Raw genomic sequence first — 24,353 nt, 5'->3', positions numbered from 1 at the left:
TAGGGAGAGGAAGGAGAGAGAGGGCGGCCTCGAGAGGGATGGGAGAATGTTGAGTAAAAATAACCTAGTCTGAAGACACTTTAAACACACGGTGAAAAAGAAAAAAAAAAGTAAGAAGAATTTTGTCGTTGTTGTTGTTGTATACGAGAGAATATGAGTAAGATTCACACAAAAAATCAAAGCCCAGAGAGTACGACAGAGTGACCAAGTCCTGAAACTCCGACGTAATTTAATAGGACAAAAGGAATGCAGACATGCGATGCAAACACACACAATGATATGAGACTGTATCCTCGGACAATAGCAGACTGAATTTGCATAGCTTTTCCAACAAGAGCAACATCACTTAACCAGAAAGAAGAGTGCAACAAGATGAGTTGATTCTGACAATCACAAGGTGTTGATGCTCAAGTCCGGCGGTAGCCGATGCCTTGCCTAATGAAGGTCCGGTGGGCGGACCGCTACTCCTAAGATTAGATGATTCCTGTTTGCTGCAACACGATAGACAAGGCGTCAGAGGGAGACCGCGTTGGGCGGTCTTCACTGCTCCGATGCCTAAGTCAGTCACTGTATATGGGCAGCATAATAATAAATGAGTAGTAATTGCGTAATTAATGAGGAGAGAGGAGAGAACCTTTTATAGTTGAGGAAGAGGCTGATCTTCTTCTTGTTTCCGATGTGGGACTGACGTGCTTTGATTCCCAGCGTCTGGAGCTTCTGATGCTATCTTGACGCGGCGCGTGGCGGTGCGTCAGAGGTGATCCGGGGGAGGTCCAGGGCTCAAGTGGTAGCCTGCCTGGCCGTGCCTTCGCAGGTCGCTCCTTTGGTGGGAGTGGGTACCTCTGGCGGTACAATGATCGTGGTTCATTATAGCTAATTATGCTCGTTCTGGCATATGTAGGTACACAAGGTAAGATAGAGTGTGGTCGAGTATTCTATACCTCTTGTTGTGAAGAGTGAACATATCTCAAGATGGGGTGTGTAATATTTGTGGAAACTTGAAAAGTAAAGCTCACATACTAAACACATCGACGCACATAAAATTTATTCCCCCTTATAACACCATGTGGGCTTTTTTTTTTTTTGCCTTTCACACAAAGTAACATTTTTACTCAAGAAGACTATGACCCATGTAACGAGTATTATGCCAGCAGCTCCCAAGTCAGATGACTTTAGGGTACTAGATGTAACAAGGACATCCCAAAGAGCACATCTACTCGAGTCAATAGTTTCACAATCCACCGGGGTGACCAAACCATTCCTGTTTCTTCCTAATCCTCATATCGTTCGTCACGACCGAGGCCTGTTTACTTTGGGACTAGCCTGGCCATGCTCCATAAACCAATAATTTTTTTTTATCAATTAAGGAGCAACCAATATGAGTAATTTCGTACATGAGCAATGAGAACAAGCAAACCATCAATTAAGACTTACCACCACTCAGAGTATGTGTGCATGTGAGGTTTCAAGATTGTAAAGAATATGTTGATCAAGCTCACAATTACAGAGTGACGTAAGTACAAGTTCAAAACGTGCTAGGCACCTGATTGCACATAGATTTAAGGAAGAAAACATTGCCCTTGTCAATCTAAGTTCAAATCAGCTGTCAGACACTTGGGGATACAAGCCATTTTTGCAATCCTGAAGTTTCAGAAACTGAGCTGAACAATGCATAAACGAAAAGAAAATGCACCTATGCTACCATGAAGATATACAAAATGAATGCATGCAGATATATGGAAATTAAGTAAGAGTTTCAGAACTTAGAACACCAATGGCACTTCTAAGTAATTCAAATCGTGCATTATCCAATGGTTTTGTGAATAAGTCTGCTAATTGATACTCAGTGGGAACAAAGGCAAGTTCAAGGATTTCTTTCTCAACTAAGTCTTGGATAAAGTGATATCTCATGTCAATATGCTTAGAGCGAGAGTGTTGTACTGGATTTTTGGAAACATTGATAGCACTTGAGTTATCACAAAAGATGGTTAACTTACCTTGGGAAAGACCGTAGTCACGAAGCATTTGCTTCATCCATAACATCTGAGTACAACAGCTACCAGCAGCCACATACTCTGCTTCAGCGGTGGAGAGTGATATGCAATTTTGCTTCCTGCTATGCTAGGCGACCATGTTGTTTCCCACAAAGAAGCAACCACCAGATGTACTTTTCCTATCTTTCAAGTTTCCTCCCCAATCTGCATTTGAATAACCTGCAATTTCAATATTAGTATCAAAGGTAAAGTAGATGCCACAATTCACTGTATCTAAGACATAACGTATAATCCTTTTCACTGCCTCCAAATGAGATTCCTTCGGATTTGCCTGAAAACGAGCACAAACTCCAACACAATAGGATATGTTAGGCCTACTGGCAGTGAGATAAAGAAGACTACCAATCATACTCCTATAGAGAGTTTGATCAACAGACTTACCTATTAGATCCTCACTAAGTTTGGTACTTGTACTCATGGGATTAGTGACAATTTTTGTAGATTCAAGTCCAAACTTTTTCACAAGATTCTCAACATATTTAGTTTGTGACAGAAACATACTTGCTTTCAGTTGACGGACTTGTAGACCCAGAAAGTAATTAAGCTACCCACACATGCTCATTTCAAATTCACTTTCCATGATGTTAGTAAAGTCTTTAACATAAGTATCAAAGGTAGAGCCAAATATGATATCATCAACATAAACCTGAGCAATCATGACATGGTTTTTATCCCTTTTCACAAACAAAGTTTTATCTACTGAACCTCTATGGTATCCTTTACTCACTAGGTAGGCAGATAAAAGTTCATACCTGGCTCTTAGAGCCTGTTTCAACCCATACAAAGCCTTTTGAAGTCTATAAACATGATGATCAGGTTTACAAGGGTCTATGAATCCCTGAGGCTGTTCAACATAAACTTCCTCTTGCAAGACACCATTTAAAAAGGCACTTTTTACAACCATTTGGTACAACTTACACTTAAGATGACAAGCAATAGCAAGAAGGAGTCTAACAGATTCAAGCCTTGCAACAGGGGCAAAGGTTTCATCAAAATCAAGTCCTTCAACCTATGTATACCCTTGAGCAACAAGCCTAGCTTTATTCCTAGTAACATTACCATGCTCATCATTTTTATTTCAAAAAATCCATTTGGTACCAATAACATTTAATTCACGAGGCCTAGGAACAAGATACCACACATCATTTCTTGTAAACTGATTCAATTCATCATGTATGGCGTTTATCCAATCATCATCATTCAAAACCTCTTTAACATTCTTGGGTTCAATAAGTGAGACAAAACCACAATTGGAAATTATGTTTATGTTCACTTCATTTTCAGTCAAAAAACAAACAAGAGCAGAATCAATACTAACCTGGGATACAGCTTGTCTGCATGTTTGAATTTTCTCATGTAAGTCCCCAATAACATCCTGAGTGGAGTGATATTTCTGAACTTGTTTGAACCCTGTTCTCTGAACTGGTGGAGAATCAAAAATAGGATCGTTTAAGGAATCATCAGTTTCTTCATTCAGTTCCACATTTACTCGGCTTCCTGAGGGTTGATCCTCATCTAGATTAACCTGAATAGTGCTCACAACACAATCATTAATAGATACATTATATGATTCCATTACAGACTTGATTCGCTTGTTGTACACCCTGTAAGCTCTACTATCCAAAGAGTAACCAAGAAATATGCCTTTATCGCTCCTAGCCTCAAATTTACCAAGATATTCTCTATCTCTATAAATATAGCAAGGAGAGCCAAAAACACGAAGATGACTTACATTGGGTTTCTTACCTTTCCATAACTTATATGGAGTTTTGGTAGTACCTGGTCTCAAAAATGCACGGTTTGCAGTATAGCAAGCAGTGCTAATTGCTTCGTCCCAAAGGTTTGGAGTAAGTCCAGTTGACTGTAGCATCACTCTTCCCATGTCTAGCAATCCCTGTTCTTTCTCTCAACTACACCATTATGTTGTGGAGTAATTGGAGCTGAAAACTCATGTGAAATTCCATGCTCAAGAAAAAAATCAGCAAACAAAGTATTCTTAAATTCAGTTCCATTATCAGTCCTAACTCTAACAATGCATAAGTTTGAGGAATGTTTTTCATTTGTTATTCTTTTGCACAATCCCTTAAAGCTTTCAAATGTATCACTCTTCTCTCTAAGGAAATTTACCCAAGTAAAACGTGAGAAGTCATCAACTACAACCAAAATGTATTTCTTACCACCCATGCTTTCAGTTTGTGAAGGTCCAAAGGTCCATATGCATAAGTTCCAATGGATGAGTTGTAGTGGATGAATTGATTGCTCCCTGTGATGCACGAGTTTGCTTACCTGCCTTGCAACCGTCACACATCTTGTCTGGCTTACCACTCAGAGAAGGCATACCTCTTACACTTTCCTTATGTGAAAGTTTCAGCAAGTCTTGAAAATTTACATGCCCCAGACGCCTATGCCAGAGTTCAAGAACATCATCTGATGTCTTGGCTTTCAAACATGTCTGCACTTCAACATATTTATTTGCATGTACATGATAACAATTATCTTTAGAGCGCAAACCACCCATAATATTTTTGCCATTGTTATCAGTAACAATACATCTTGTTTTATTGAAATTTACATCCTCATAATCATCAGCTAATTGACTAACACTTATGAGATTTGCATGAAGTCCTTCAACAAACAAGACATTTTGGAGATTAGGAATACCTGGAGTATTTTCCGTTCCCTTACCCATTACCGTTGCCTTTTTTCCATCTCCAAAAGTGACTGATCCACTTGTAAACTTACTGGAAAAGGACACAAACCAACTCTTTTCACCGGTCATGTGTCTGGAGCAACCGCTATCAACGTACCAAACATCACCTTTCTTATCTGCAAGTACAGTTAAAGCCACAAGACAAGTGGCTTCCACATGTTCAAACTCATTACTGGAACTGTAAGATGAAAGCAAACACGTTGCATCAATACATTCAGAAGATATGTCACAATTATCAATCTTAGCTGAGAAGCATTTGGGTCCTTTCTTAACCCAAGTCTGTTTTATTTTCGTTCCCAAATCCACGGGGATTGAAGCCAGCTTTGCAATCCTGGCGATCAGGTTCAGACCTTCTTTCAACTCAGCTTGCAACGAGTCAGGTGAATTAAATCTCAAAGTTTTTCTCTGATTTTGAGTGACCCTACGAAGCATATTGCACCTAGGACGTATATATCCTAATTTTCCACAATAATGACAAGTAGGAATGAAATTTTTGGGGTTGGGAACATACCTAGGCTGACGCACAGAGGTGTGCTTGTCAGAACTTACCGAAGGATTTTTCTGATGTGAATGAATGACTTTATGAGGTTATGTTCTTTTAGCCAACTCGGAGCCAGATGGTTTGTCAATAGAGCTTTGTGAGTTGCTTGATGAGCTCTCACCTTCCACACTTTTTACAAAAATCAAAGGTTTGCATGACTCACCATTATATCCTAATCCTTCCTTATTACCATAGGCTTTTCCAATTCCCATCATCTTAGAGACTTTTTCAGACCCTATAGAGAATTTGTTAAAGCTCTCATTGACCCTCAATAATTCTTCCTGCAATTTTTCATTCTCAAGGGTTAGAGAAACATTTAAGGAGGATTGTGCCTTTATTTCAACCTGCAAAACCTTGATTTTGTTAATAAGTTCCTCATGCTCCTTGTTCCAGTCTTGAGACTTGGACTTTCCCTGCAAAACTTTCATCTTATCAACAAGGTCAGTTCGTTCATCTTCCCATTCTTTCAAAGATAATTCAGAGTTTTGCTCAAATTTTTCTTTCTCACTCCTTAAGAATTCAATCTCCTCTTTGAGTTTATTATTTTTCTTAAGAACAATTCTTGAGGCATTGTATAGTTGCTTGCACTTTTCATTTGTTTCTTCATCAAAGGAGTCATCTTCTAAATCAGAAACATCAGACAGTTCAGAATTAAAGGAGGAAATAAGAGCAAGATTTACCTCTTCACCATCGGATTGAGTGCTATCATCACTGTCACTCCAAGTAGACTTTAATGCCTTGTTACCACGCAAATTGTACCTCTTATTGCCACAATCGGCAGCAAGATGTGCAATTCCACCACACTCAAAACATTTTGGTTTTTCAAAGAAATTTTTCTTTTGAGGAAATTTAGCAAACTTTGGATTTTTGTCAAAACGATTTTCAGACATTTGATCCTTCTTTGAATTAGAAAATTTTTTCGAAGTATTCCCTGAAGAATTTTTGTTTTTCAAAAAATTCTTAAATTCTTTAGTTAGCAAGGCTAAATCAACAGAATCATCCATAACTTCTTTCTTTTTGATAGAAGAAAATGCAACACTTTTTACCTTCTTTTCAGGTTTGAGACGCATCTCAAAAGTCTTGAGATTGCCTACCAGTTCATCCAAAGTGTATGTGTCAAGGTCTTGAGCTTCCTCGATGGCAATTTGCTTGGCTTAGAATTTTGAAGGGAGAGCCCTGAGAAACTTCTTGACAATTTGGTGCTCCTCAAATGGATCATCAAGGCTGCGGCATTGGCTTGTAACATTGAGAAGTCGAGCATGAAAGTCATCAACCGATTCTTCTTCCTCCATGGTCATGTTTTCAAATTCCAATACAAGTCTTTGAAGCTTTTGACCTCTAACCTTCTTGTTTCCCTCATACGTGACTTGAAGCAAGTCTCAAGCTTCTTTGGCTGTGTCACAATGGCTAATTCTCATTCTCTCCTTTTTGGACAAGGCTGTGAATAGTGAATTTCTAGCCTTAAAATCACAATTTCTATTACGAACTTCCTCTTCCGTCCATTCCTTTCTAGGTTTAAGAATTCTTGCAGATGACCCTTCCACTTTCTTTGACTCTTCGGACTTGGTTGGGTGTTCCCATCCATTCTCAATAACATTCCACATGTTTTCATCTTGAGAGTAGAGAAACGCTCTCATCATAATCTTCCATTGTGAATAGTCTTCACCGTCAAACAAAGGCGGGCAATTTATAGAACTAGAGGCCCTGTCACGTTCACGTTCCATCCTTGACCACGGATCAACTAAAAAGCTTTAGAATCCGCTCTGATGCCAAGTGAAAATACAAGGACAGAATATGATTTTCTGGAGAATGGGGATTGCAGTGCACGAATCAATCCTCACTGGGCAGCAGAAACCAAAATGTTAAAACACCGGGTTTTGGTTACGCAGTGAAAACCTCAAATATGAGATTAAAAACATTGCGGGGCTCTTACTCTTGAGAACCCAAAATAAAGATCATCATATTGAAAAGGATATGTTCTTCTACAAACTTTGAATAGCACCAGCTTGGCTATATGATTCACACAAAATCTAATACAAAGTCTGTCTTCGTTCTTGAACTCCTTCACTTGAACAATCTTCAAATCTCGTTCTTCTTTCTTCACAGTCTCTCTACTGATCTCGAGAGAGTATTATGCATATGAACCTATGATCACAAACACTTACACACGGATTAAGTGTTTACTCTTCGTGAAGATACAACCTCAAATAAACATGCAAGACTCTATCACCAATTCTTGCGTTTCAATCACCACAGCCAACCGTGTATCTCTCACTGACCTATATTAAACCTACGGCAACTGCTTAATGAAAAATCAAAGATTCTACCCTAATTCGACCTGTATTAGGAAAGAGCTTTTATTCCAATATAACCACAAAATCCTGGAATACTTAGGACTTAAAAACTACCCTTTTATTTATCAGAGAAAATCTTTTACTAATGTAATTCCATAAAGCCCAAAACCAACTTCCTAAAAACTGACTCAGATGCAAATGCAAATATACCTGATTTTCCGAGATCAGTAAAGAGACTCTTTGTATGGGAATGCCTATTCCGACAGGTACAAGAGTTGGACCTACAGTTTTTGATTTTGGTTGAGTTCTGAACGAATTGATATATTTGGTGTCATTGGGCTTCGTTGGAGTTCACTACTCGCAGCGGGTGTCTCCTATTCTTATCGGTTAAAGAAGAAACTTGAACCTCTACAGTTTAATTGAAAGAGTCATGTATGGAGAAACGATTGAGACTACTTCGAGTCAAGGTAAACCATTCTCGGCATATTCTTGTGATTTTGAAGTTGGGTTGTCAAACTAAAACTAACTGTCATGTTGTAAATTGAATGGTTGAGTTTGGAGGAAAACGCAGAAATACGAAGGGAATGGGACCCAGAAGCTTGAGGATGAAGAGAAGTGGGAACCTATATTTTTAGGCTCTGCTCGTGGATTATTAATGAAGATTTCACATGAAGGGTTGCTGCAGGTTGTTACATACTCCAAAACCCAAATTGGGTTTTAGACAGAAAACTGAAGTATAAAAGGTAATTGTGAAACACCAAACTTGGAATTGTTCATCGTACGTTGGTTGTCCATAAAGAGTTGGATAGATTATATTAATTGTAATGGTTGGTTGTGTCGAGTGTTTATGTGGGTTTGATGTTTATTGTGAATGGCCTGGCCGCCCTGGCGTAATTAGTTCCTTTAATTGTTAAGTTAAGGTCATTGAAAGAATTATGTTGTGATAGAATTAGAACTTGGTTTATTGGAGTTGACGTACTAGTCATTGAGAGTGACAATGAAATAGAAGTAATTGCATGTACTGAGCCATGACAAGTTGAATAAGTTCACAAAAGTTAGCATTCATGAGTGGTCATGGAAGGTTTGAGACCTTGTCTACTACTTGCCTGGGAGTTTAATTGAGCTGTATATCAGATATGGGGGGACTTGATTACCATGAATGATTAAATGATGTTGTTGGTAATCAGTTTGAATTCTTAGTGTATTGGTATAAAGAAATAAATATTTTCTTGGTTAAACTTTAATTTGGGGTATGAAGGTCATGAATTGAAAAGTAATGAGAGAACGAAGAGAGAAAATTGTTGGGTGCCCATGGTAATTGATGATACTTCACCCAATAAGAAATGAGTCCACTTTGGGAATGAATTAGTCAAATGGCCTTCATATTTTTGAGTGTTATCAAATAGAATTTTATATTAACACTTGAATACTATCATTGTCAGATTAGGACTACAGTTACCCGGAATGTAAGTTTACTCGGAAAACAAGCTATGGTGGTGTTGACCTAGAAAAGCAAATGAAGTCAAAGTTGCAATATTCCAGGTAGGGATTCTAGACTCGCCTCAGTAATTTTTCTACATATATTTTAAGGAAATTAATGATGCATGAAAAAGAATTTGGTTTTTATTGCATTTTCTATGAGTTATTGTTTGATGACCTGAGAGTGAGAGGAGCATAGCGACTTCCTTGGGCTTCGATCCCCTAAACCTCTGGAGGGGCTGTATGGACTGAAGAGTGTCTGACATCCGTTGAGGCATGGCACTGCTTCTAGGTGATACAACATAAGTGGACACTCTCGCTACACCTTGCCGGTGTAAACGATATTAATCGTGGTAAGGTTGTAGTTGGCATAGCCATCCCTTTGGGCCCTATTATATTTTTATAAACGAACTACGGTTTGTGGTTTAGAACATTTTTATTTATATGCATTGCTTCTCACTTACTTTGCCGGCACCCATTGTTTAAATTATTTTTGCACCTAGCTGGGGTAGAGTCTTATTGAGCAGCGAGGACGAAAGTTCACCCCTACAACAGTTTGTGGATGTAGGTACTATGTACGAAGACGGGACAGTTGGATGATGCTAATTATGGCTTAGTTACCTTGTACTTTAAATGGTCATCGACGGAGTTAGATCCGCGTGACAGGTTCTCTTATTTCCTTTACTTCTGGGTAACTTGTTTACCGAGGTTGTGATTATTTGTAAAATACCTTTTTCATATATTCTTTCGGACTTTGGCCTTGAACCGGACAAACATTCGATAATTGTTTTGAAATGACTTGTATTTGTTTTCTTTAAAGGATTTCCGATGGTTTTATAGTTTTCACCTCACTTAAACAATTGCTTCCGTGCTCAAGTTTTCCTAATGTATTTACTAAAGCATTTTTAACTTCCTTGTGTTGCCTTGCTGGTTCTTAGGACTTGAGTTAAGTATCTTAGCTTAGGTTCTAAGGGCACGTGGCACTGTAATGTACTTGGTTTGAAGAGGTGCAAATCGGGGCATTACATAATCTCTCAAAATTTAGACAATAAAACTTTGTTTAAAGAAAAAAACAAAGAGATTATATCAATTTAAAAACGTCTATTGCCCCCCCCAATAGACATTCAAATATTTTTTTTTCTTTTTCTTCTGTCCCATTACTTAAAAAAAAAAAAATCTGATTTGGGCACCCACATCATCTCCTTCACCGGACATCTCCCACCGTCGATCTGTAACCTCCCACGCCGGTTCCTTGATTTGGTCCTCACGCCGTTTACTACTCTGCCACTCCTCTGTGAGACCATAACCGACTCGAATTGTGGTGAAGTCCCCAATTCTAGTCCAGATCGCAGCAAGTCGGAGACTGAGAATCGAGTCTGAGAGAGATGGAAACTCGACATTTATGTCACCGAGCCATGGGAGCTCGGAACTCAGCCCATCAACTTGCCACCGAAACATTCAAAACCCGAGCCTTAGTGACCGTTGATTTCTGGCGGTTCCTCCATCAATTCACCAATACGAGTTTAGAGAAAGCAGAGAAGAGTAAGGGAGAGCAAACCTGAAAGCAATCGGCAACAGGCGATCAGAGCTGATGGAGAGAGAGAGAGAGACCGGAGGAGGAGATCGAGGAGAGAGAGAGAGAAGGCCGGTGGCGTAGAGAGAGAGGAAAGAGTGGCATGGATGCAATTTCTTAACTATACGAAGGGTAAAATTATCATTTTATTTTAGAATGGGTAAGTGGGAACAAAATCTGTTACTGGGGTAAGTGGGATAAGTTTGTCCAATTTTGGTGCTTTGGGTCAAGGACCCTTCTTCAAATAACTCCTCCACGGAAATCTCCACCTCCAAAGGCAGCGCCCACTGCCTTGCAGCATTTCGGGCACTCTACTTAATATCGAGGTCATCTCCCTCCACACGGGTACTAGGGGACTGCCCCTCGACTCGGACATCAGCGGGCACATTTCTCCCTATCAGAACTTCCGCAGCATGCACCGCCTCCCTCCGAACTAGGGGGGACTACCCCTCTCGCCCCACTAGAGCCCGAGAACGCTGCCTCGTCTCGCCCTCTGACTCCTGAGAGCGCCGCCTCGTCTCGGCCGCCTCATCCCTGGAGCGAGACCGAGCCTCGCCCTGCTGGTTCTGCTGTCCTCGTACGGCACCCTCATCAGCACCCACCGGCGCCTCAGCATTCCCGGCCCAACTATTAAGATACTACAACACGGTATCAGGAAACCTCTAGTACATGTCATTGAGCAACTGCATGCTTACTCGATGCTCGGTCTTGTATACTCTCTTGTTCGCCAAATCCACATTGCAACGCCTCACCATCTCCAAGTCTTGCAGCAACTCTTCGATGATGGCATTAGTATTCACTTCAGCATAAGGGGCATCACTCTTGGTAGCAAATTCGCTGGGCATGTTGACTTAAAAAATAAAAATAAAAAAAATAAAAAATAAAAAAAGCAACCCCTCCCAGGGAGCCTCCCCAACTCAAATCTCTCATATATCGCTAGTCTACACAAGCAATAAAACCCCTTCTTCCCCTTCGGGAACTTGCCCAGAACCCTCATAATGCCCTTTCGCTCTAGCGGGGTCAGACTGGTATCTTGCCTCACTACGATACAAAGAAACGCCATTAGCAACGCTGTTAGCACTAGTAAGACAAGTACACTAAAAACGCGATCATACTCACAACTGGGCTGAAACCGAGTAGGATCATGGCGCACCATATCAGGGTTCTACCAAAGACCACCAACGAGACATGGTCTCCCCCTCCATCAAGTGTAAATGTTGGAAGGAAAATCTTCAATGATTTGGCCCCCACGTGACCTGAAGTTCACGCACCCGCTATCGCCGGTCTTCGTGGAATACTGCATTTTGAACATAGAGCTAAACTTATTGATACTCGGGCACTGTTGCCTACTAAGCTTCCACAACACCAAGACACCCATCATCTGCCTCAGCGCGTTGGGCACGAAAATATTAAGGCAAGACATCAGATATTGCATTTCCTCTGGTATCGGAAACGAGAGCCCGCACTTCAGCTGGTACTCGTAGAAGCACGCCCAACCTATTTCAGGTGACTGAATAATTTGTTACCCCTAGGGGGACGTAATAACACGTTATCCGGGATGCCCCAAGCCACCCTCATATCGGAAATCTGTTTCTCCGTCATGCTCGGCCTCAGTTGATCTATAGACATATCAAGAGCAACGCGCAATCGACCAAGCGGCGATTGGGGAACCTCTAACAACTCAAACTTCTCCCCTGGAACCTCGGGACCCACAACTTTAGCGGGAGGTTCAACACTACTCGAGCAACCGCGAGAAGAACCCTAACCACCTCCCCGAGAATAACCCTCACGACCTCAATGAGAAGAACCATCACCGCCACCACTGTTAGCAAAGCCTTCTCGCCTACCACGGCTACGATGCTCACGCGCCATGCTGTGAACTACACCCAAAGCAAGTCAATTGACTCCTCCCTATTGCCTTCCCCAACCCGCCCCACAACAAAATTTCAAAATGCAACTGGCACCAGTTAGGAGCCACAACATAGGCACCGACCAAACCCAAAATTCACACCCCTAAACCTGACCCAGAAACACAAAGACCCAAAATTTCCCGGCCACTCTTAACTCTGAACAATGACCCCTAAGCAAACCCACATTTCATTGATAACAAATTACCAGAACAAAACCTAGCAAAGGAATAGGCCAACATATCTGTTCACTCCTTCATATGCAAACCGCCAACGAAAACACCAAAGCCTTCTTTGAATTCGGAAATTAAAACAACAGACGAAAGATTGAAACTTTCTAGGTACCAAAGGCTCTAACTTTACTAGCTTTTCTTCTTCAAAACTCCATCAGAACACGGGGAACAATAGCCGCTCCCATCTCCCTCCTCCGTCTATATATAGGGTCCAAGAGAGTACCGGGACCGTTGGACATGCAAGGACAACAACACCAGATCCCGCCACGTGCTCGACATGTCTGAGCGTTACAGAAGTCATGCGTTGTTGACTCGACTCCTTACCACTACGCCATTATTACCTGTTACGGAATCTAGTACACCGGACTTCCCGCACACGAAACGTGAATGGCAACAACACACGTGTCGCCAGGGCATAGCAAATACCCCAAAGGACGCATGAAACCCTACCACGGGTACACGATAGCGATACAATGACAAAGGCAGAAAATGGTCCTTTCACCCCAGCCAATACTCCTCTAAGGTGGGGACTTGGGGACTGGGGGGTAATGGTCATACGGAAGCCACGTGGCTAGTGACTCTCCTTGCACTTCTGATACTTTTACCAAGGACAAAACTCCCCACCCAAGAGAACTCTTGACCGGGGACTTGGGGAACTTGTTGGTATACATATACCTCCCAAGCACCAGAAGCACAAGGCTCATCCAACCATCACAAGGTAACGAAAGAGCTCCCAGCCAGGGATCCCAATACCCTTTGGGGCGGTATCGGGAGCCCAAACGTCCCACACTGAATGAAATGAAACCAAGCTCCTACAAACCAATTACATGAAGGCCATCCCCAACAACCAAAAGAGGTAACTGTTTACTATCGTTTTCCATTATCATTATCTTATAACAATACTGACTTAAACATTAGAGCGTCAAAGGCTGGCACACCCGGTCTTCCCTCTGACCTTTGTTTGTTTTACAGATAAACGAGACTGATAGCGATAGTGGCAGGTCGAGACACCCCGTAATTTAGTTGGACCGAACACCTCGCGATACAGCTGAAACATTGATGACTTTGAACAAATTGACATAACTTTCTCCATTAGAAAATGAAATGTGCCTTGTGTGAGATTGAAGTTTTCTTTCCTATACATGTTGTATTTTATATATATATATATATATATATATATATATATATATATATATAGGGGAAAAGTCACAAACAATACCTCAATTTTAGGCCGTTCAACACTTTAGTACCTCAATTTTCAAAAACTATTACTTTAATACCTCAACTTATTTTAACTGATTAGCTTTAGTACCCATTGTACATAACGACGTGAACTGAACTAATTTTACAAGGGTATTTTTTCGTCTTACCGCTTGCTCTTACAATTGCTACTTTTTTTCCCTCATCCTATTTATTTGCCCCTCTTCCCTCTCTCAGTTTCTCCATGAACAGAACTCTCTCTCTGCAGTTCCTCCATCAAACAAAACTTGGCTCTCTCTCTCTCTCTCGCTCTCTCTCAATCCTCCATAAACAAAACTCTCTCTCTCAAATTCCACCATCAACAAAAGGACAAGATCTAAACCTTCAATTATTCAATTCTATTCAGTATATATAGATATCAAACTCTCTCTTTCTCTGTGTGCAATTCCTCCGTCGACAAAATCTAAACCTTCAATTGTTCAATTTCATTCGTGGATATATAGATTCAAATCAAATGATACCCAATAATACTCAAGTTGCAAATTATTCAATAAATACAGTGCAGAGAGGACTTCGATAATTTGGATATGATATAATCAGAGGGGTAGTGTTGAATTGAATTATGAATTGAGAGAGAGAGAGAGAGAGGTGTTTCGAGTACCTCAAGCCCATGTAATAATCCCTTAGAAAGACTTTGCCGAAAATAAAAAATCCCTACAAAGAAGAAGGAAGATTAGCAACAAGGAGAGGTGTTGGTGTTGATAGAGAAAGAGAGAGCCGGAACAAAGAAAAATTCAGGAAAATATAAAAATATTTTTTTTAGTTTAATGAATGTTATTTTACAAAAATATATATCAAACTGGGAAGATTGCATTACATAACCAAGTACACTGACAGAAGCTACTATATAAGTGCTGCATCATTCATGCCACACAGAAAGTAGGGAGAGAGGAGAGAACCAATTACACTGACAGAAGCTGTCTAAAATCTCTGCAACAGGTTAACAGAAACACAGAGACAGAGAAGGGATCTAGATAGTCTATTATATTAAGCAATAGTGCTCTATTTCTTCTCCTTTTCTGACAGATCTCTCTACCCTCTCGAAACCCAGGAATCAATCTCCCCAAGAAAACTAAGGGGGATGTATTGTATATGGAATTAGTGGAACTTTTTAAGAAATCTATGGAATTTAAAAGTCTAGGTGTATTCAATATAGACTTTCAGCCGTCCATGAAAGTCTTGAGGTATTCGATTAGGATTTTAAAAAACTTTATGAATTCCACCAAAATCTAAGGGATTCAATTAAGACTTTTAAAAATGAATAAAAGTTCAGAGGTATTCAAAATTTCATTCATACTTATGGAATTAGAAAATCAAGGATAATCACGGACTTTGTAGTGTTAACTATACATACCAAATTCCAATAATTTTCTAGCCACAAGACCAAATATTTGAAAAAGTCTATCAAAGACTTTTTTTTTTTTTTAAATCTATCGAAGTTTTCTCTCTGCGTGCAAAGAGGTTGGTTATCTATCGTCTCTCTTTCTTGTTTCTTCTTATCTTTTCTCTAATCTTTTATGATATCAATATTTTTTGATACCTAACATGTTCATTGTAGTTGTTGAATGTGATTTCTTTTTTGTTCAATTGTGATACTTAGAACCCTAATTTGCAATAAAAAATGATTTATGAAACCCTAAGACCCAAAAATTATGGTCTACCCCTAAAACCTTGAATAGTGTTGCTATGAAATACTAGGTTTTGTCTTATTAATTAATTATTCTCATCGATTTGAATTTATATCATTGTTCAAGGAAAGCTTGAACAATTGAATTTCGATTGATTGATTATAGATCAAGACATTGATCAATATTTTTATGATATATGTTAACAGGTGAAAACAAAATTGATGAGAATAATTAACCATAAGCATCAAGTGATCTATATTGTATCTTTAAGTTGATTGGGAGATTAGAAATGAGAACAATCTAGCTAGACAGAGTAATAATCATTCATTTAAGTCAAGTACAACTAGAAGATACTCGACCATTGAATAGGCACAAGTTATTATCTTGCTTTGCATTTGGATTGCATTGGTTGTGTTCTTTGTTTTTTATCTTTATTTACTAGAAAATCTATGGAAGTCATTCATAATAAAGTATATGGATTTTTAAGAATGAATAAAAAGTCTGTTGCTAAAATCAATGGTTTTAAGAAATCAATAGCAGTCTATCAACTTTTTAAAGAGTCTGTAGACTTTTCAAAAAGTCTGTCAATTAAAAAAAATCTGCACAAATCCAAATACAATACACCCCCCTAAACCCCTCGAAGCTTTTATGTCCTCCCGCCTTTTCACCTCAAAGTCTTTAAGAGGCAGATACACCTTTTTACCTGTGAGTATCTCCTTTGACACTCGCCCAGATTTTGTTGCTAATTCAATTCTCACAAAAAAGCGAGCATTCAATGTTTGGCTTCGTCTGAGACAACTCAGTCTAAGACTTTCAACCTACAAGTTTATATTCAAGTCTCTCTGTAACGTAAATGATTTGAACTTGAAAGTTAAATAATACTCCCTGCAGGAAAACCAAGAAGTAACGGACTGCTCGGGTTTGTTTCAAAGGTTAAATGAGATAAACCACTCTCTGTTTTTTACTGGCAAATGGTATGTGGGAGTTGCAGAAAACAACCTTGAAACGCTCTCAGGCTTTCTACATTATAAATACCAGATCAGAGTTTCTAAACAAGGTGAAACAACCCTCCATGCTCTTCCGGGTAGGCAAAAGATCATGGCTTTTCACTCTTATTTTTTGGTTTAGTTCTCTGGGGCATTTAACCAAACAGGTTGTTGCATCTTTCTCAGGTCGATTTTCTCTGTAGCAGTGTTACCTCAGAAGCAAGCAGAGGAGGCCTTAGTGAGCCAGAGCATTGATCATAAAGACAGACACGAAGAAATCCCAGATCACCATCAAACTGGTTTCAGCCTCAGCAACTTTCTCTGGCATAGTGGCTCTGTTTTATGATGCTTTGTTCAGCTGTGCATCAAATCAAGTAAGAAACTGTAACAAAAACCCAACTCGGAATTTCTGCTTTTTGAGTGCCCTTATTTGATTCTGGGAATTGGGGTTTGATTGTGTTTTGCAGGTTGCTCAAGTTCTGCTGACATTGCCATACTCTTTCTCTCAACTTGTTGCATATCTCTAGAGTTTTATGGCATTTTGGGAAGCTGGACTAATTATATCATTAGTATTCTGTATGTTGAGTACTGAAGCCGGGAGGAGAAAGAAAATGTTAACTTCAAGAACCATGTTATCCAGGTGAGTATTCTTCCAATATAGCCAAAGCAAAATATCAACTTTATCACAATGCCAACAGGCCTAAAACCCTTTCTTGGTTTGGGTCTTGATGCTGGACAGTATGATGTTGTTTTTGAGGGCTCTTATCCCCTGGGTTGTTGGATTCCATATGGTTTGTGTTCTGGGATTTGATTGGCATCGGTTATTCAGTACAGAAACTAGTTGGTGTTCTGCTTCCGATGACACATCGGTCTGCAGTAGCTAGGTTTTCTGTATTGGATTAGACTTGTTCTTTGGGTCTTTGTTTTAGTTGTTTTCCAAGGGCTAATTTCCTTATACCGGCTCTTTTTGAGTCCAGTTGAAAATTAAAAATTAAGTTCGTTTTATTGTCTATTTGGGCCTTCCATCACAGTATGGCACTGAAGTATGTAACATAAATCCTATTTCGCGATCAGAAACAAGAGAAAATGAAGTGACTAAAAATTTTGTGAAATAAGAGAAAATGAAGAAGAAGTAGAAAAGCCGTCAATGGCGGCTTGTTGGGTAAAAGCCAAAGCATTTTGCTCTCACTTCCCTTGACTCCTTCCAGGTACTGAATTGTTTCTTATGTAAATTTCTGAACATTGCAAAGTTTCAATCTTTCACATCAAATTCAAATGTATTCCAGCTATTTTTCATGATGATGATAATGATGGGTGTTAAAATTCTTTCATTTAGAGATTGATTGGTTTTAGTTGAACGGTTGGGGGAGAAAAGTCGTGGGTAATATTTACTGGGTTTCATTTACTGTTTCTGAATTTCTTGGTGCTGAGTTTTACCTATCAGATGATTTCTTTTCATGTTATTTGGGTCTCTCGTACGCTGAAACTATCATACATTGCTTCGCTTCCTTCACTTAAAGTTCAATTCTTTTTCTCAAATGTTACAGCAGCTCACTAAGTTTGAAAGTTACTGAAAACAATGGTACAGCAGCCCACTAAGTTTGAAGGAAATTGTCAACTTGATGCTTATCGAGGTTTACTGTCGTAAGTCTTGGATGGTATGTTCGAGTCAAATGATATCCTAGAAGGAGCCTTAATAATGTCAAATTTGTCTGCGCAGAATTGTCATGACTTTTGAAGCATTGGCAGAATTGTCATCATGTATTATTGAGTTGTATGATTTCCTAGAAGGAGCTCAAGTCTCCAAATTTGTTTGCCATGACTTTTGAAAGCATTGGTAGAAATATCATAGAACTTTCTACATTACCTAGTCTACGCTTAGTTCTATGTGGCCTAGGTTCTTTAGTACTTTCAGCAGCCAAGCTATCCCTGTGAAACAGAAAATAATTGACATAGTTCTTCTGTGAAACATATTCAATAGGGATGCAACTAGGTACTGTTACTTTGTTTTTCTTATTCATCTTCAGTTTTCTTCCATCACAGTATGGTGCTGAATTACTATATAACATAACTCCTTCACACCCATTATCCGAGGGACAAACTCTAGTCTCTCCTGGCCTAATATTTGAATTGGGCTTCTTTAGTCCTACTAGTTCTGGTAACAAGTATGTGGGGATATGGTACAAGGATATATTTCCACGTAAAGTGGTATGGGTGGCTAACAGAGATAAGCCTCTTGCTCTTATAGACACCTTGGCTAGTTTGAGAATTAGCAGCAATGGGAGTCTTGAGCTTGTAGATGGGAAGCAGAATTCTGTGTGGTCAACCAATGATACTTTACAGGTTTCATCATCTAATACTAGTTCAGTTGCCGCAATTCTTTCAGACGATGGAAACTTTGTTGTCAAAGATGTAATCGGAGTTGGTCAATCAATATGGCAGAGCTTTCATCATCCTGGTGACACTATGCTACCAAACATGGTGTTGGGATACGATAGTAAATACGGAAAAGGCCGTTTTTTGACTGCATGGAAAAGTGAGAGTGATCCATCTAGTGGGATATATACAGCTGAACTCGGACGGCGAACAGATATGCCAGCACAAGTGATCATTTGGATTAATCGGTCAATTCCCTTCTGGAGAACTGGGCCATGGGATAAATCAAAGTTCATCGGCCTCCCAGATATGGATGATCGATATCTTAGTGGATTTAAATTAGATGAAAATATGGAACAGGGAACAAAGTATTACTCTTATAACTTACCTGATAAAACTCTCGCATATTTAGACCTCTCTTCACAGGGAAAGATAAAGCTTATGAGTTCAGAAAATGGTAGGAACTGGTCACTCTACGCCGAGACACAAAGGAATCGATGTGACATCTATGGAGCATGTGGGCCTTATGGGTTTTGCAGCATTTCTGAATCTCCAATCTGCAAGTGTATGAAAGGGTTTGTACCAAAGTTACACCAGGAATGGAGCAAAGGAGAGTGGACCAGTGGGTGTGTAAGGAAAACCGAATTGTTCTGTGAGAGACAAACGAATAAGAAGTCAGTACCATTGCAAGGAAAACAAGATGGTAATGATGATGGGTTTTGGAAGATCATAAGGGCGAAAGTACCAGATTATTATCAGTATATTACATCTTTGGATCCTGAAGACAAGTTCAATGACTGCAAGATACAGTGCCTAAATAATTGTTCATGCCTGGCTTATGCACTTGTTAATAATATTGGGTGTCTAGTCTGGTACAAAGATCTTATTGATATACAGAAATTTTCCAAGGGGGGAGTTGATATTTATATTCGTCTAGCACGCAGAGAACTAGGTAATTGATAACAATGCTTGCAAAATTGTAGTTAGTAATATGTTATCTTTTTCTTATGTTTTCTTTTTCATGTTGTAAATTAAATTGCAGGTGAAGGAAAGCCAATTAAGTTGATTGTTTGCCTTACAGCTATTGGTTTAATGATTATCATGGTTGCCATAGTGTTTGGTTTGCACAGGTTGCGAGCTGACCAAAAGGGTAAGAAATTGAGAAAGAGGAGATCAATTATTCTAATGCATTAGCACATTTATCAGTATCTCTGTGAAGTACTAGACTACTGATCAAATCATTATAACTTCCCTGCAGAACTGTATAAGAGCATGTATATAACATACTGGTTGATATCCATAACTTTTGTTGTTGTTTTTTTTTTCTGACTTGGTGTTTGACTTTCATACTTGCAAATTAAGAAAGCTTGCCTTTGAATGAACAGAATCAATTCCAACTTCTAGGGACACTCTTCGAGAATTTATTAGAAAGCACGATCCATCAAAGCTATTGATCTATGATTTTGATACCATATTAACTGCTACAGACAATTTCAGCATTACAAACAAACTCGGGCAAGGAGGCTTTGGTCCTGTTTACAAGGTACTTATTTGTTTACTTGAGGCTAATACAGCATTGTAACAGTTAAAAGAATACAAACATGAACACCATGATTAACTTGAGGACCTCGTATAGGGTATGCTACAAGATGGGAAGGAAATAGCTGTAAAAAGACTATCTAGTAGCTCAGGACAAGGAATTGAAGAGTTCAAGAATGAGATGTTGTTGATCTCCAATCTTCAACATAAAAATCTTGTTAGGATCATGGGTTGTTGTGTTAAAGAGGATGAGAAGTTACTGATTTACGAGTTCATGCCAAACAAAAGCTTGGATACTTTTCTATTCGGTTAGTTTTTTTAGTGCTTTATGTTCAATTGCCCTGAAAACTCATCTTCACCTATCTTCTTATTTCAATGAAAGTATCTTTGCTGTTTGTAAATGTCGAACTTGGGGCAACCATGAAAATTTATTTGTAAAGTAAGTTCTCACTTATATTTTCATATTTAACAAGAAAAAGATCAGAAAAGTCTGAAGAATTGAACCTTAGTATAATTTGGGTTTTGGGATCACAACTGCATACTAACATAAAGCTATGAATAGATTTACATGAAATAAAGTACCCAACAGACAAATAATCCATTGACTGCTTTCAGATATTAGATATTGATTATGTCTGTCATATATAATGCAGAGAACTGTTAGATATTGAATGTGTTTGTATGATATACTCTCTGCTATGTGTTTACTTCATATCTCTATGATGCATTCACTACTACTTTTCATACAACTGTGTCTGCATTTCATAGCTATTAAAGAAGCCTAGAAATCTAGCTTTAACCAACTTTTGAAAGGGTAGCAGTCATGATATTTCTTTGTTGCATGCATGGGAGTCATGATTTATGAAAAACCATTACTGATTACACTCTAAGTAGGTGCATTGATTATTTGATCAGATACGAGGAAGAGAGCAGTGCTTGATTGGGCAATACGCTTTAATATTATTCAAGGTGTTGCTAGAGGGCTTCTTTATCTCCATCATGATTCGTATGTGAAGGTGATACATAGGGATCTGAAAGTCAGCAATATTCTCTTGGATGAGAAAATGAATCCAAAAATTTCAGATTTTGGATTGGCACGCATAGTTGAAGGAACACAAAATCTAGAAAATACACAGAAAGTTGTTGGAACACGGTAAGAATCCTTTCCTTCCTAGTCTCCAACATAGTTAATTGTTACCTACTAATTAGTTTGTCATGTAGTGGCTATATGTCTCCGGAGTATGCCATGGGAGGGATGTTTTCTGAAAAGTCCGATGTCTATAGCTTCGGGGTATTGGTCTTGGAGATTATTAGCAGCAAGAAGAATACCAGCTTCTCTTTGTATGACCAACAGCTAGGCTTTCTAGCCTATGTAAGTTCATACTTTAACTTCTAATGTAAAATGTGAACTCATGAGCAGTTTCTTTCATATAGCTTAACCCATATATATGAACCTTTAGGCGTGGAACTTGTGGAATGAAGACAAGGGATTGGAGTTGGTAGATGAAATATTGGGCGATTCATATTCCTCATCAGAAGTATTGAAATGCGTGCATATCGGGCTTCTATGTGTACAAGACAATGCTGTGGATAGGCCAACCATGGCGGATATAGCTTTGATGTTAAGCAGTGAGAAACATGGTCCACAACCTAAGCTGCCTGTATTCACTATCCAAAACTCAGCTTATCATCCTCAACCGCACTCTGTGAATACTAATTCCTCCAAAAATGAAGCTAGCATTACAATGATTGAAGGTCGATAAGTGCTAGCAAATTGTTACACTTCAATGCAATGCCTTTTGGTCATTCTCAAGAAGATTTCTTTTTGTTTTTGTTTTGTTTTTTTTGTTGGTGATCCTCCCTATCCTCTTATATTAAGAAAAGGAAAAAAGAGAGTACAAAGGAGGGTGATCAAATCAAAACCTCCCAAATAAATCAGTTAAAGCAAACATGGAACTACCAAAATTGAAAATTTGGAAGACCCAAGTGTCTCTGTTACAATGTACAAGGATGAAGGGTGGAGCAGAGTTCCACTAAACCAAGCTTGTAGAAGCAGCACCAAAATTCGCTAATGCATCAGCAACTTGATTACCTTCTTGAAATATATGAGATGATCAGAAATTCATTTGAGATATGTGATACAAGTAATTGCGCCATTTAATGTGAAATGTCCATGGAACTAAATTAGGATTGCAAGAAAGTCAAGCATGAGAGAAGAATCCACTTCCAACCAAATATGCTTCCAGTCTCTAACCCAAGCTAGTTCAATGGCATAGATGACCGCCATCACCTCCACTGCAACTAAGCTATGAATTTCAAGATTATTAGAGAAAGCACCAAGTACATGACCTCTATAGTGCCGAAAAACTGCACCAAAACCCCCCACATTAAAACTATGCTTCCAAGCACCATCAGTTAATGACTTTATATGCAACAACCACATACATGACTTATGTTTTTTTTCCTCACTCTTTTGCTCTGAATATTTGACTATAGTCTAAAGGCTTATGTAATTATTATCCATTTATAAAAGTTCTTTCAAATAGAGAAAGGATCAGAATTGTGTATGTGAACTTAATTGATGTTATATGTATGAATATGGTTGTGGTGCTACACCATTGTCCATATATATATATATATATATATATATATATATATATATATATATATATATATATATATATATATATATATATATATATATATATATATATATATATATATACAGATTCTATCAAGAGTGAGGCCTCACTTAGGGGTGTAAATGAACCGAGTCAGAGCGAATACCAAGGTGATCATGTTCGGCTAATTTGCTTTTTATCGAGCTCGAGACGGGCTAAACCTTAAATTTTTTTTCCATGCTCAAGCTCAACTCAGCTTGAATATTTTTCTTAGGGCTAAATACAAATTACTACCCTGTGGTTTAGGTCCAAAATCAATTCAGTCCCTGAACTTCTAATTTCATCAAAAACACCCCTGCACTTTCAATTTTGATCTAATAGGTCAAAATTGTTAGTTTTTCGACAGTTGAGTTATTTAACTTGTTAATGTGGCTCATATATGGCCTATGTTTTATGATGTGGTGTTGAGGTGGTCTGCATAATCAAATTAGGAGTGATTCCTACTATTAAAAATAAATAGTTTTTCAACAAATAATCCAACTATAACTTGAACCCATAACAAAATATTAATGAATTGGACCTATTAGATCAAAATTGAAAGTGCAGGGGTGTTTTTGATGAAATTAGAAGTCCATGGACTGAATTGATTTTTGAACCTAAACCACAGGGTACTAATTAGTATTTAGCCCTTTTTCTTAAGCCTGAGCTGGGCTCGACTCGGCTCGATTTATTGTACGAGCTTGAGCTTGAATAGGTTTGGCTTGGCTCATTTGACTTTAAATTTAAAATATAATAAAGGAAGAAAGAAAATTTAAAATAAGAATCCAAATTTGATGTTTAACCATCAAATTTGGATTTATTTTTCTTTATTTTTACTTAAATTCTCAAATTCTCTTCCAATTGAAAAAGAATGTAATAAAAAGAATTAAAGATTTGAGATTAGAAAAACTATATTTTTATTTATACTATAAATTTTCATGAGTAGAGCTTTATCAAACAAGTCGAGCTAAACAAGCTCGAGCTACTCATGAAAAATACGAGCTACTCACGAGCTAGACGAGCCGAATATATCATTGTTCAAGCTCGGCTCATTTTTTTGTCGAGCTTAGTATTGAGCTCAAGATCGGCTCATTTATCTTACGAACATGAGCC

General features: G+C 38.6%; 1 protein-coding gene across 1 annotated transcript; it reads left to right on the top strand.

Annotated features, from left to right (window-relative positions):
• The first annotated feature begins 18,648 nt into the window (after positions 1–18,648).
• LOC112178958 (G-type lectin S-receptor-like serine/threonine-protein kinase At1g61500) lies at positions 18,649–22,343 on the top strand. Its single transcript, XM_024317240.2, has 7 exons — positions 18,649–19,993; positions 20,084–20,191; positions 20,427–20,584; positions 20,678–20,888; positions 21,496–21,733; positions 21,802–21,952; positions 22,041–22,343. Exons 1-7 carry the CDS (start codon positions 18,649–18,651, stop codon positions 22,341–22,343), a joined length of 2,514 nt encoding a protein of 837 aa, XP_024173008.1.
• Positions 22,344–24,353: the final 2,010 nt, after the last annotated feature.

This window comes from Rosa chinensis, chromosome 7 (genome assembly GCF_002994745.2).
Source record: "Rosa chinensis cultivar Old Blush chromosome 7, RchiOBHm-V2, whole genome shotgun sequence".
NCBI classification, from domain to species: domain Eukaryota; kingdom Viridiplantae; phylum Streptophyta; class Magnoliopsida; order Rosales; family Rosaceae; genus Rosa; species Rosa chinensis.
This window is presented reverse-complemented; position numbering and strand designations above follow the sequence as displayed.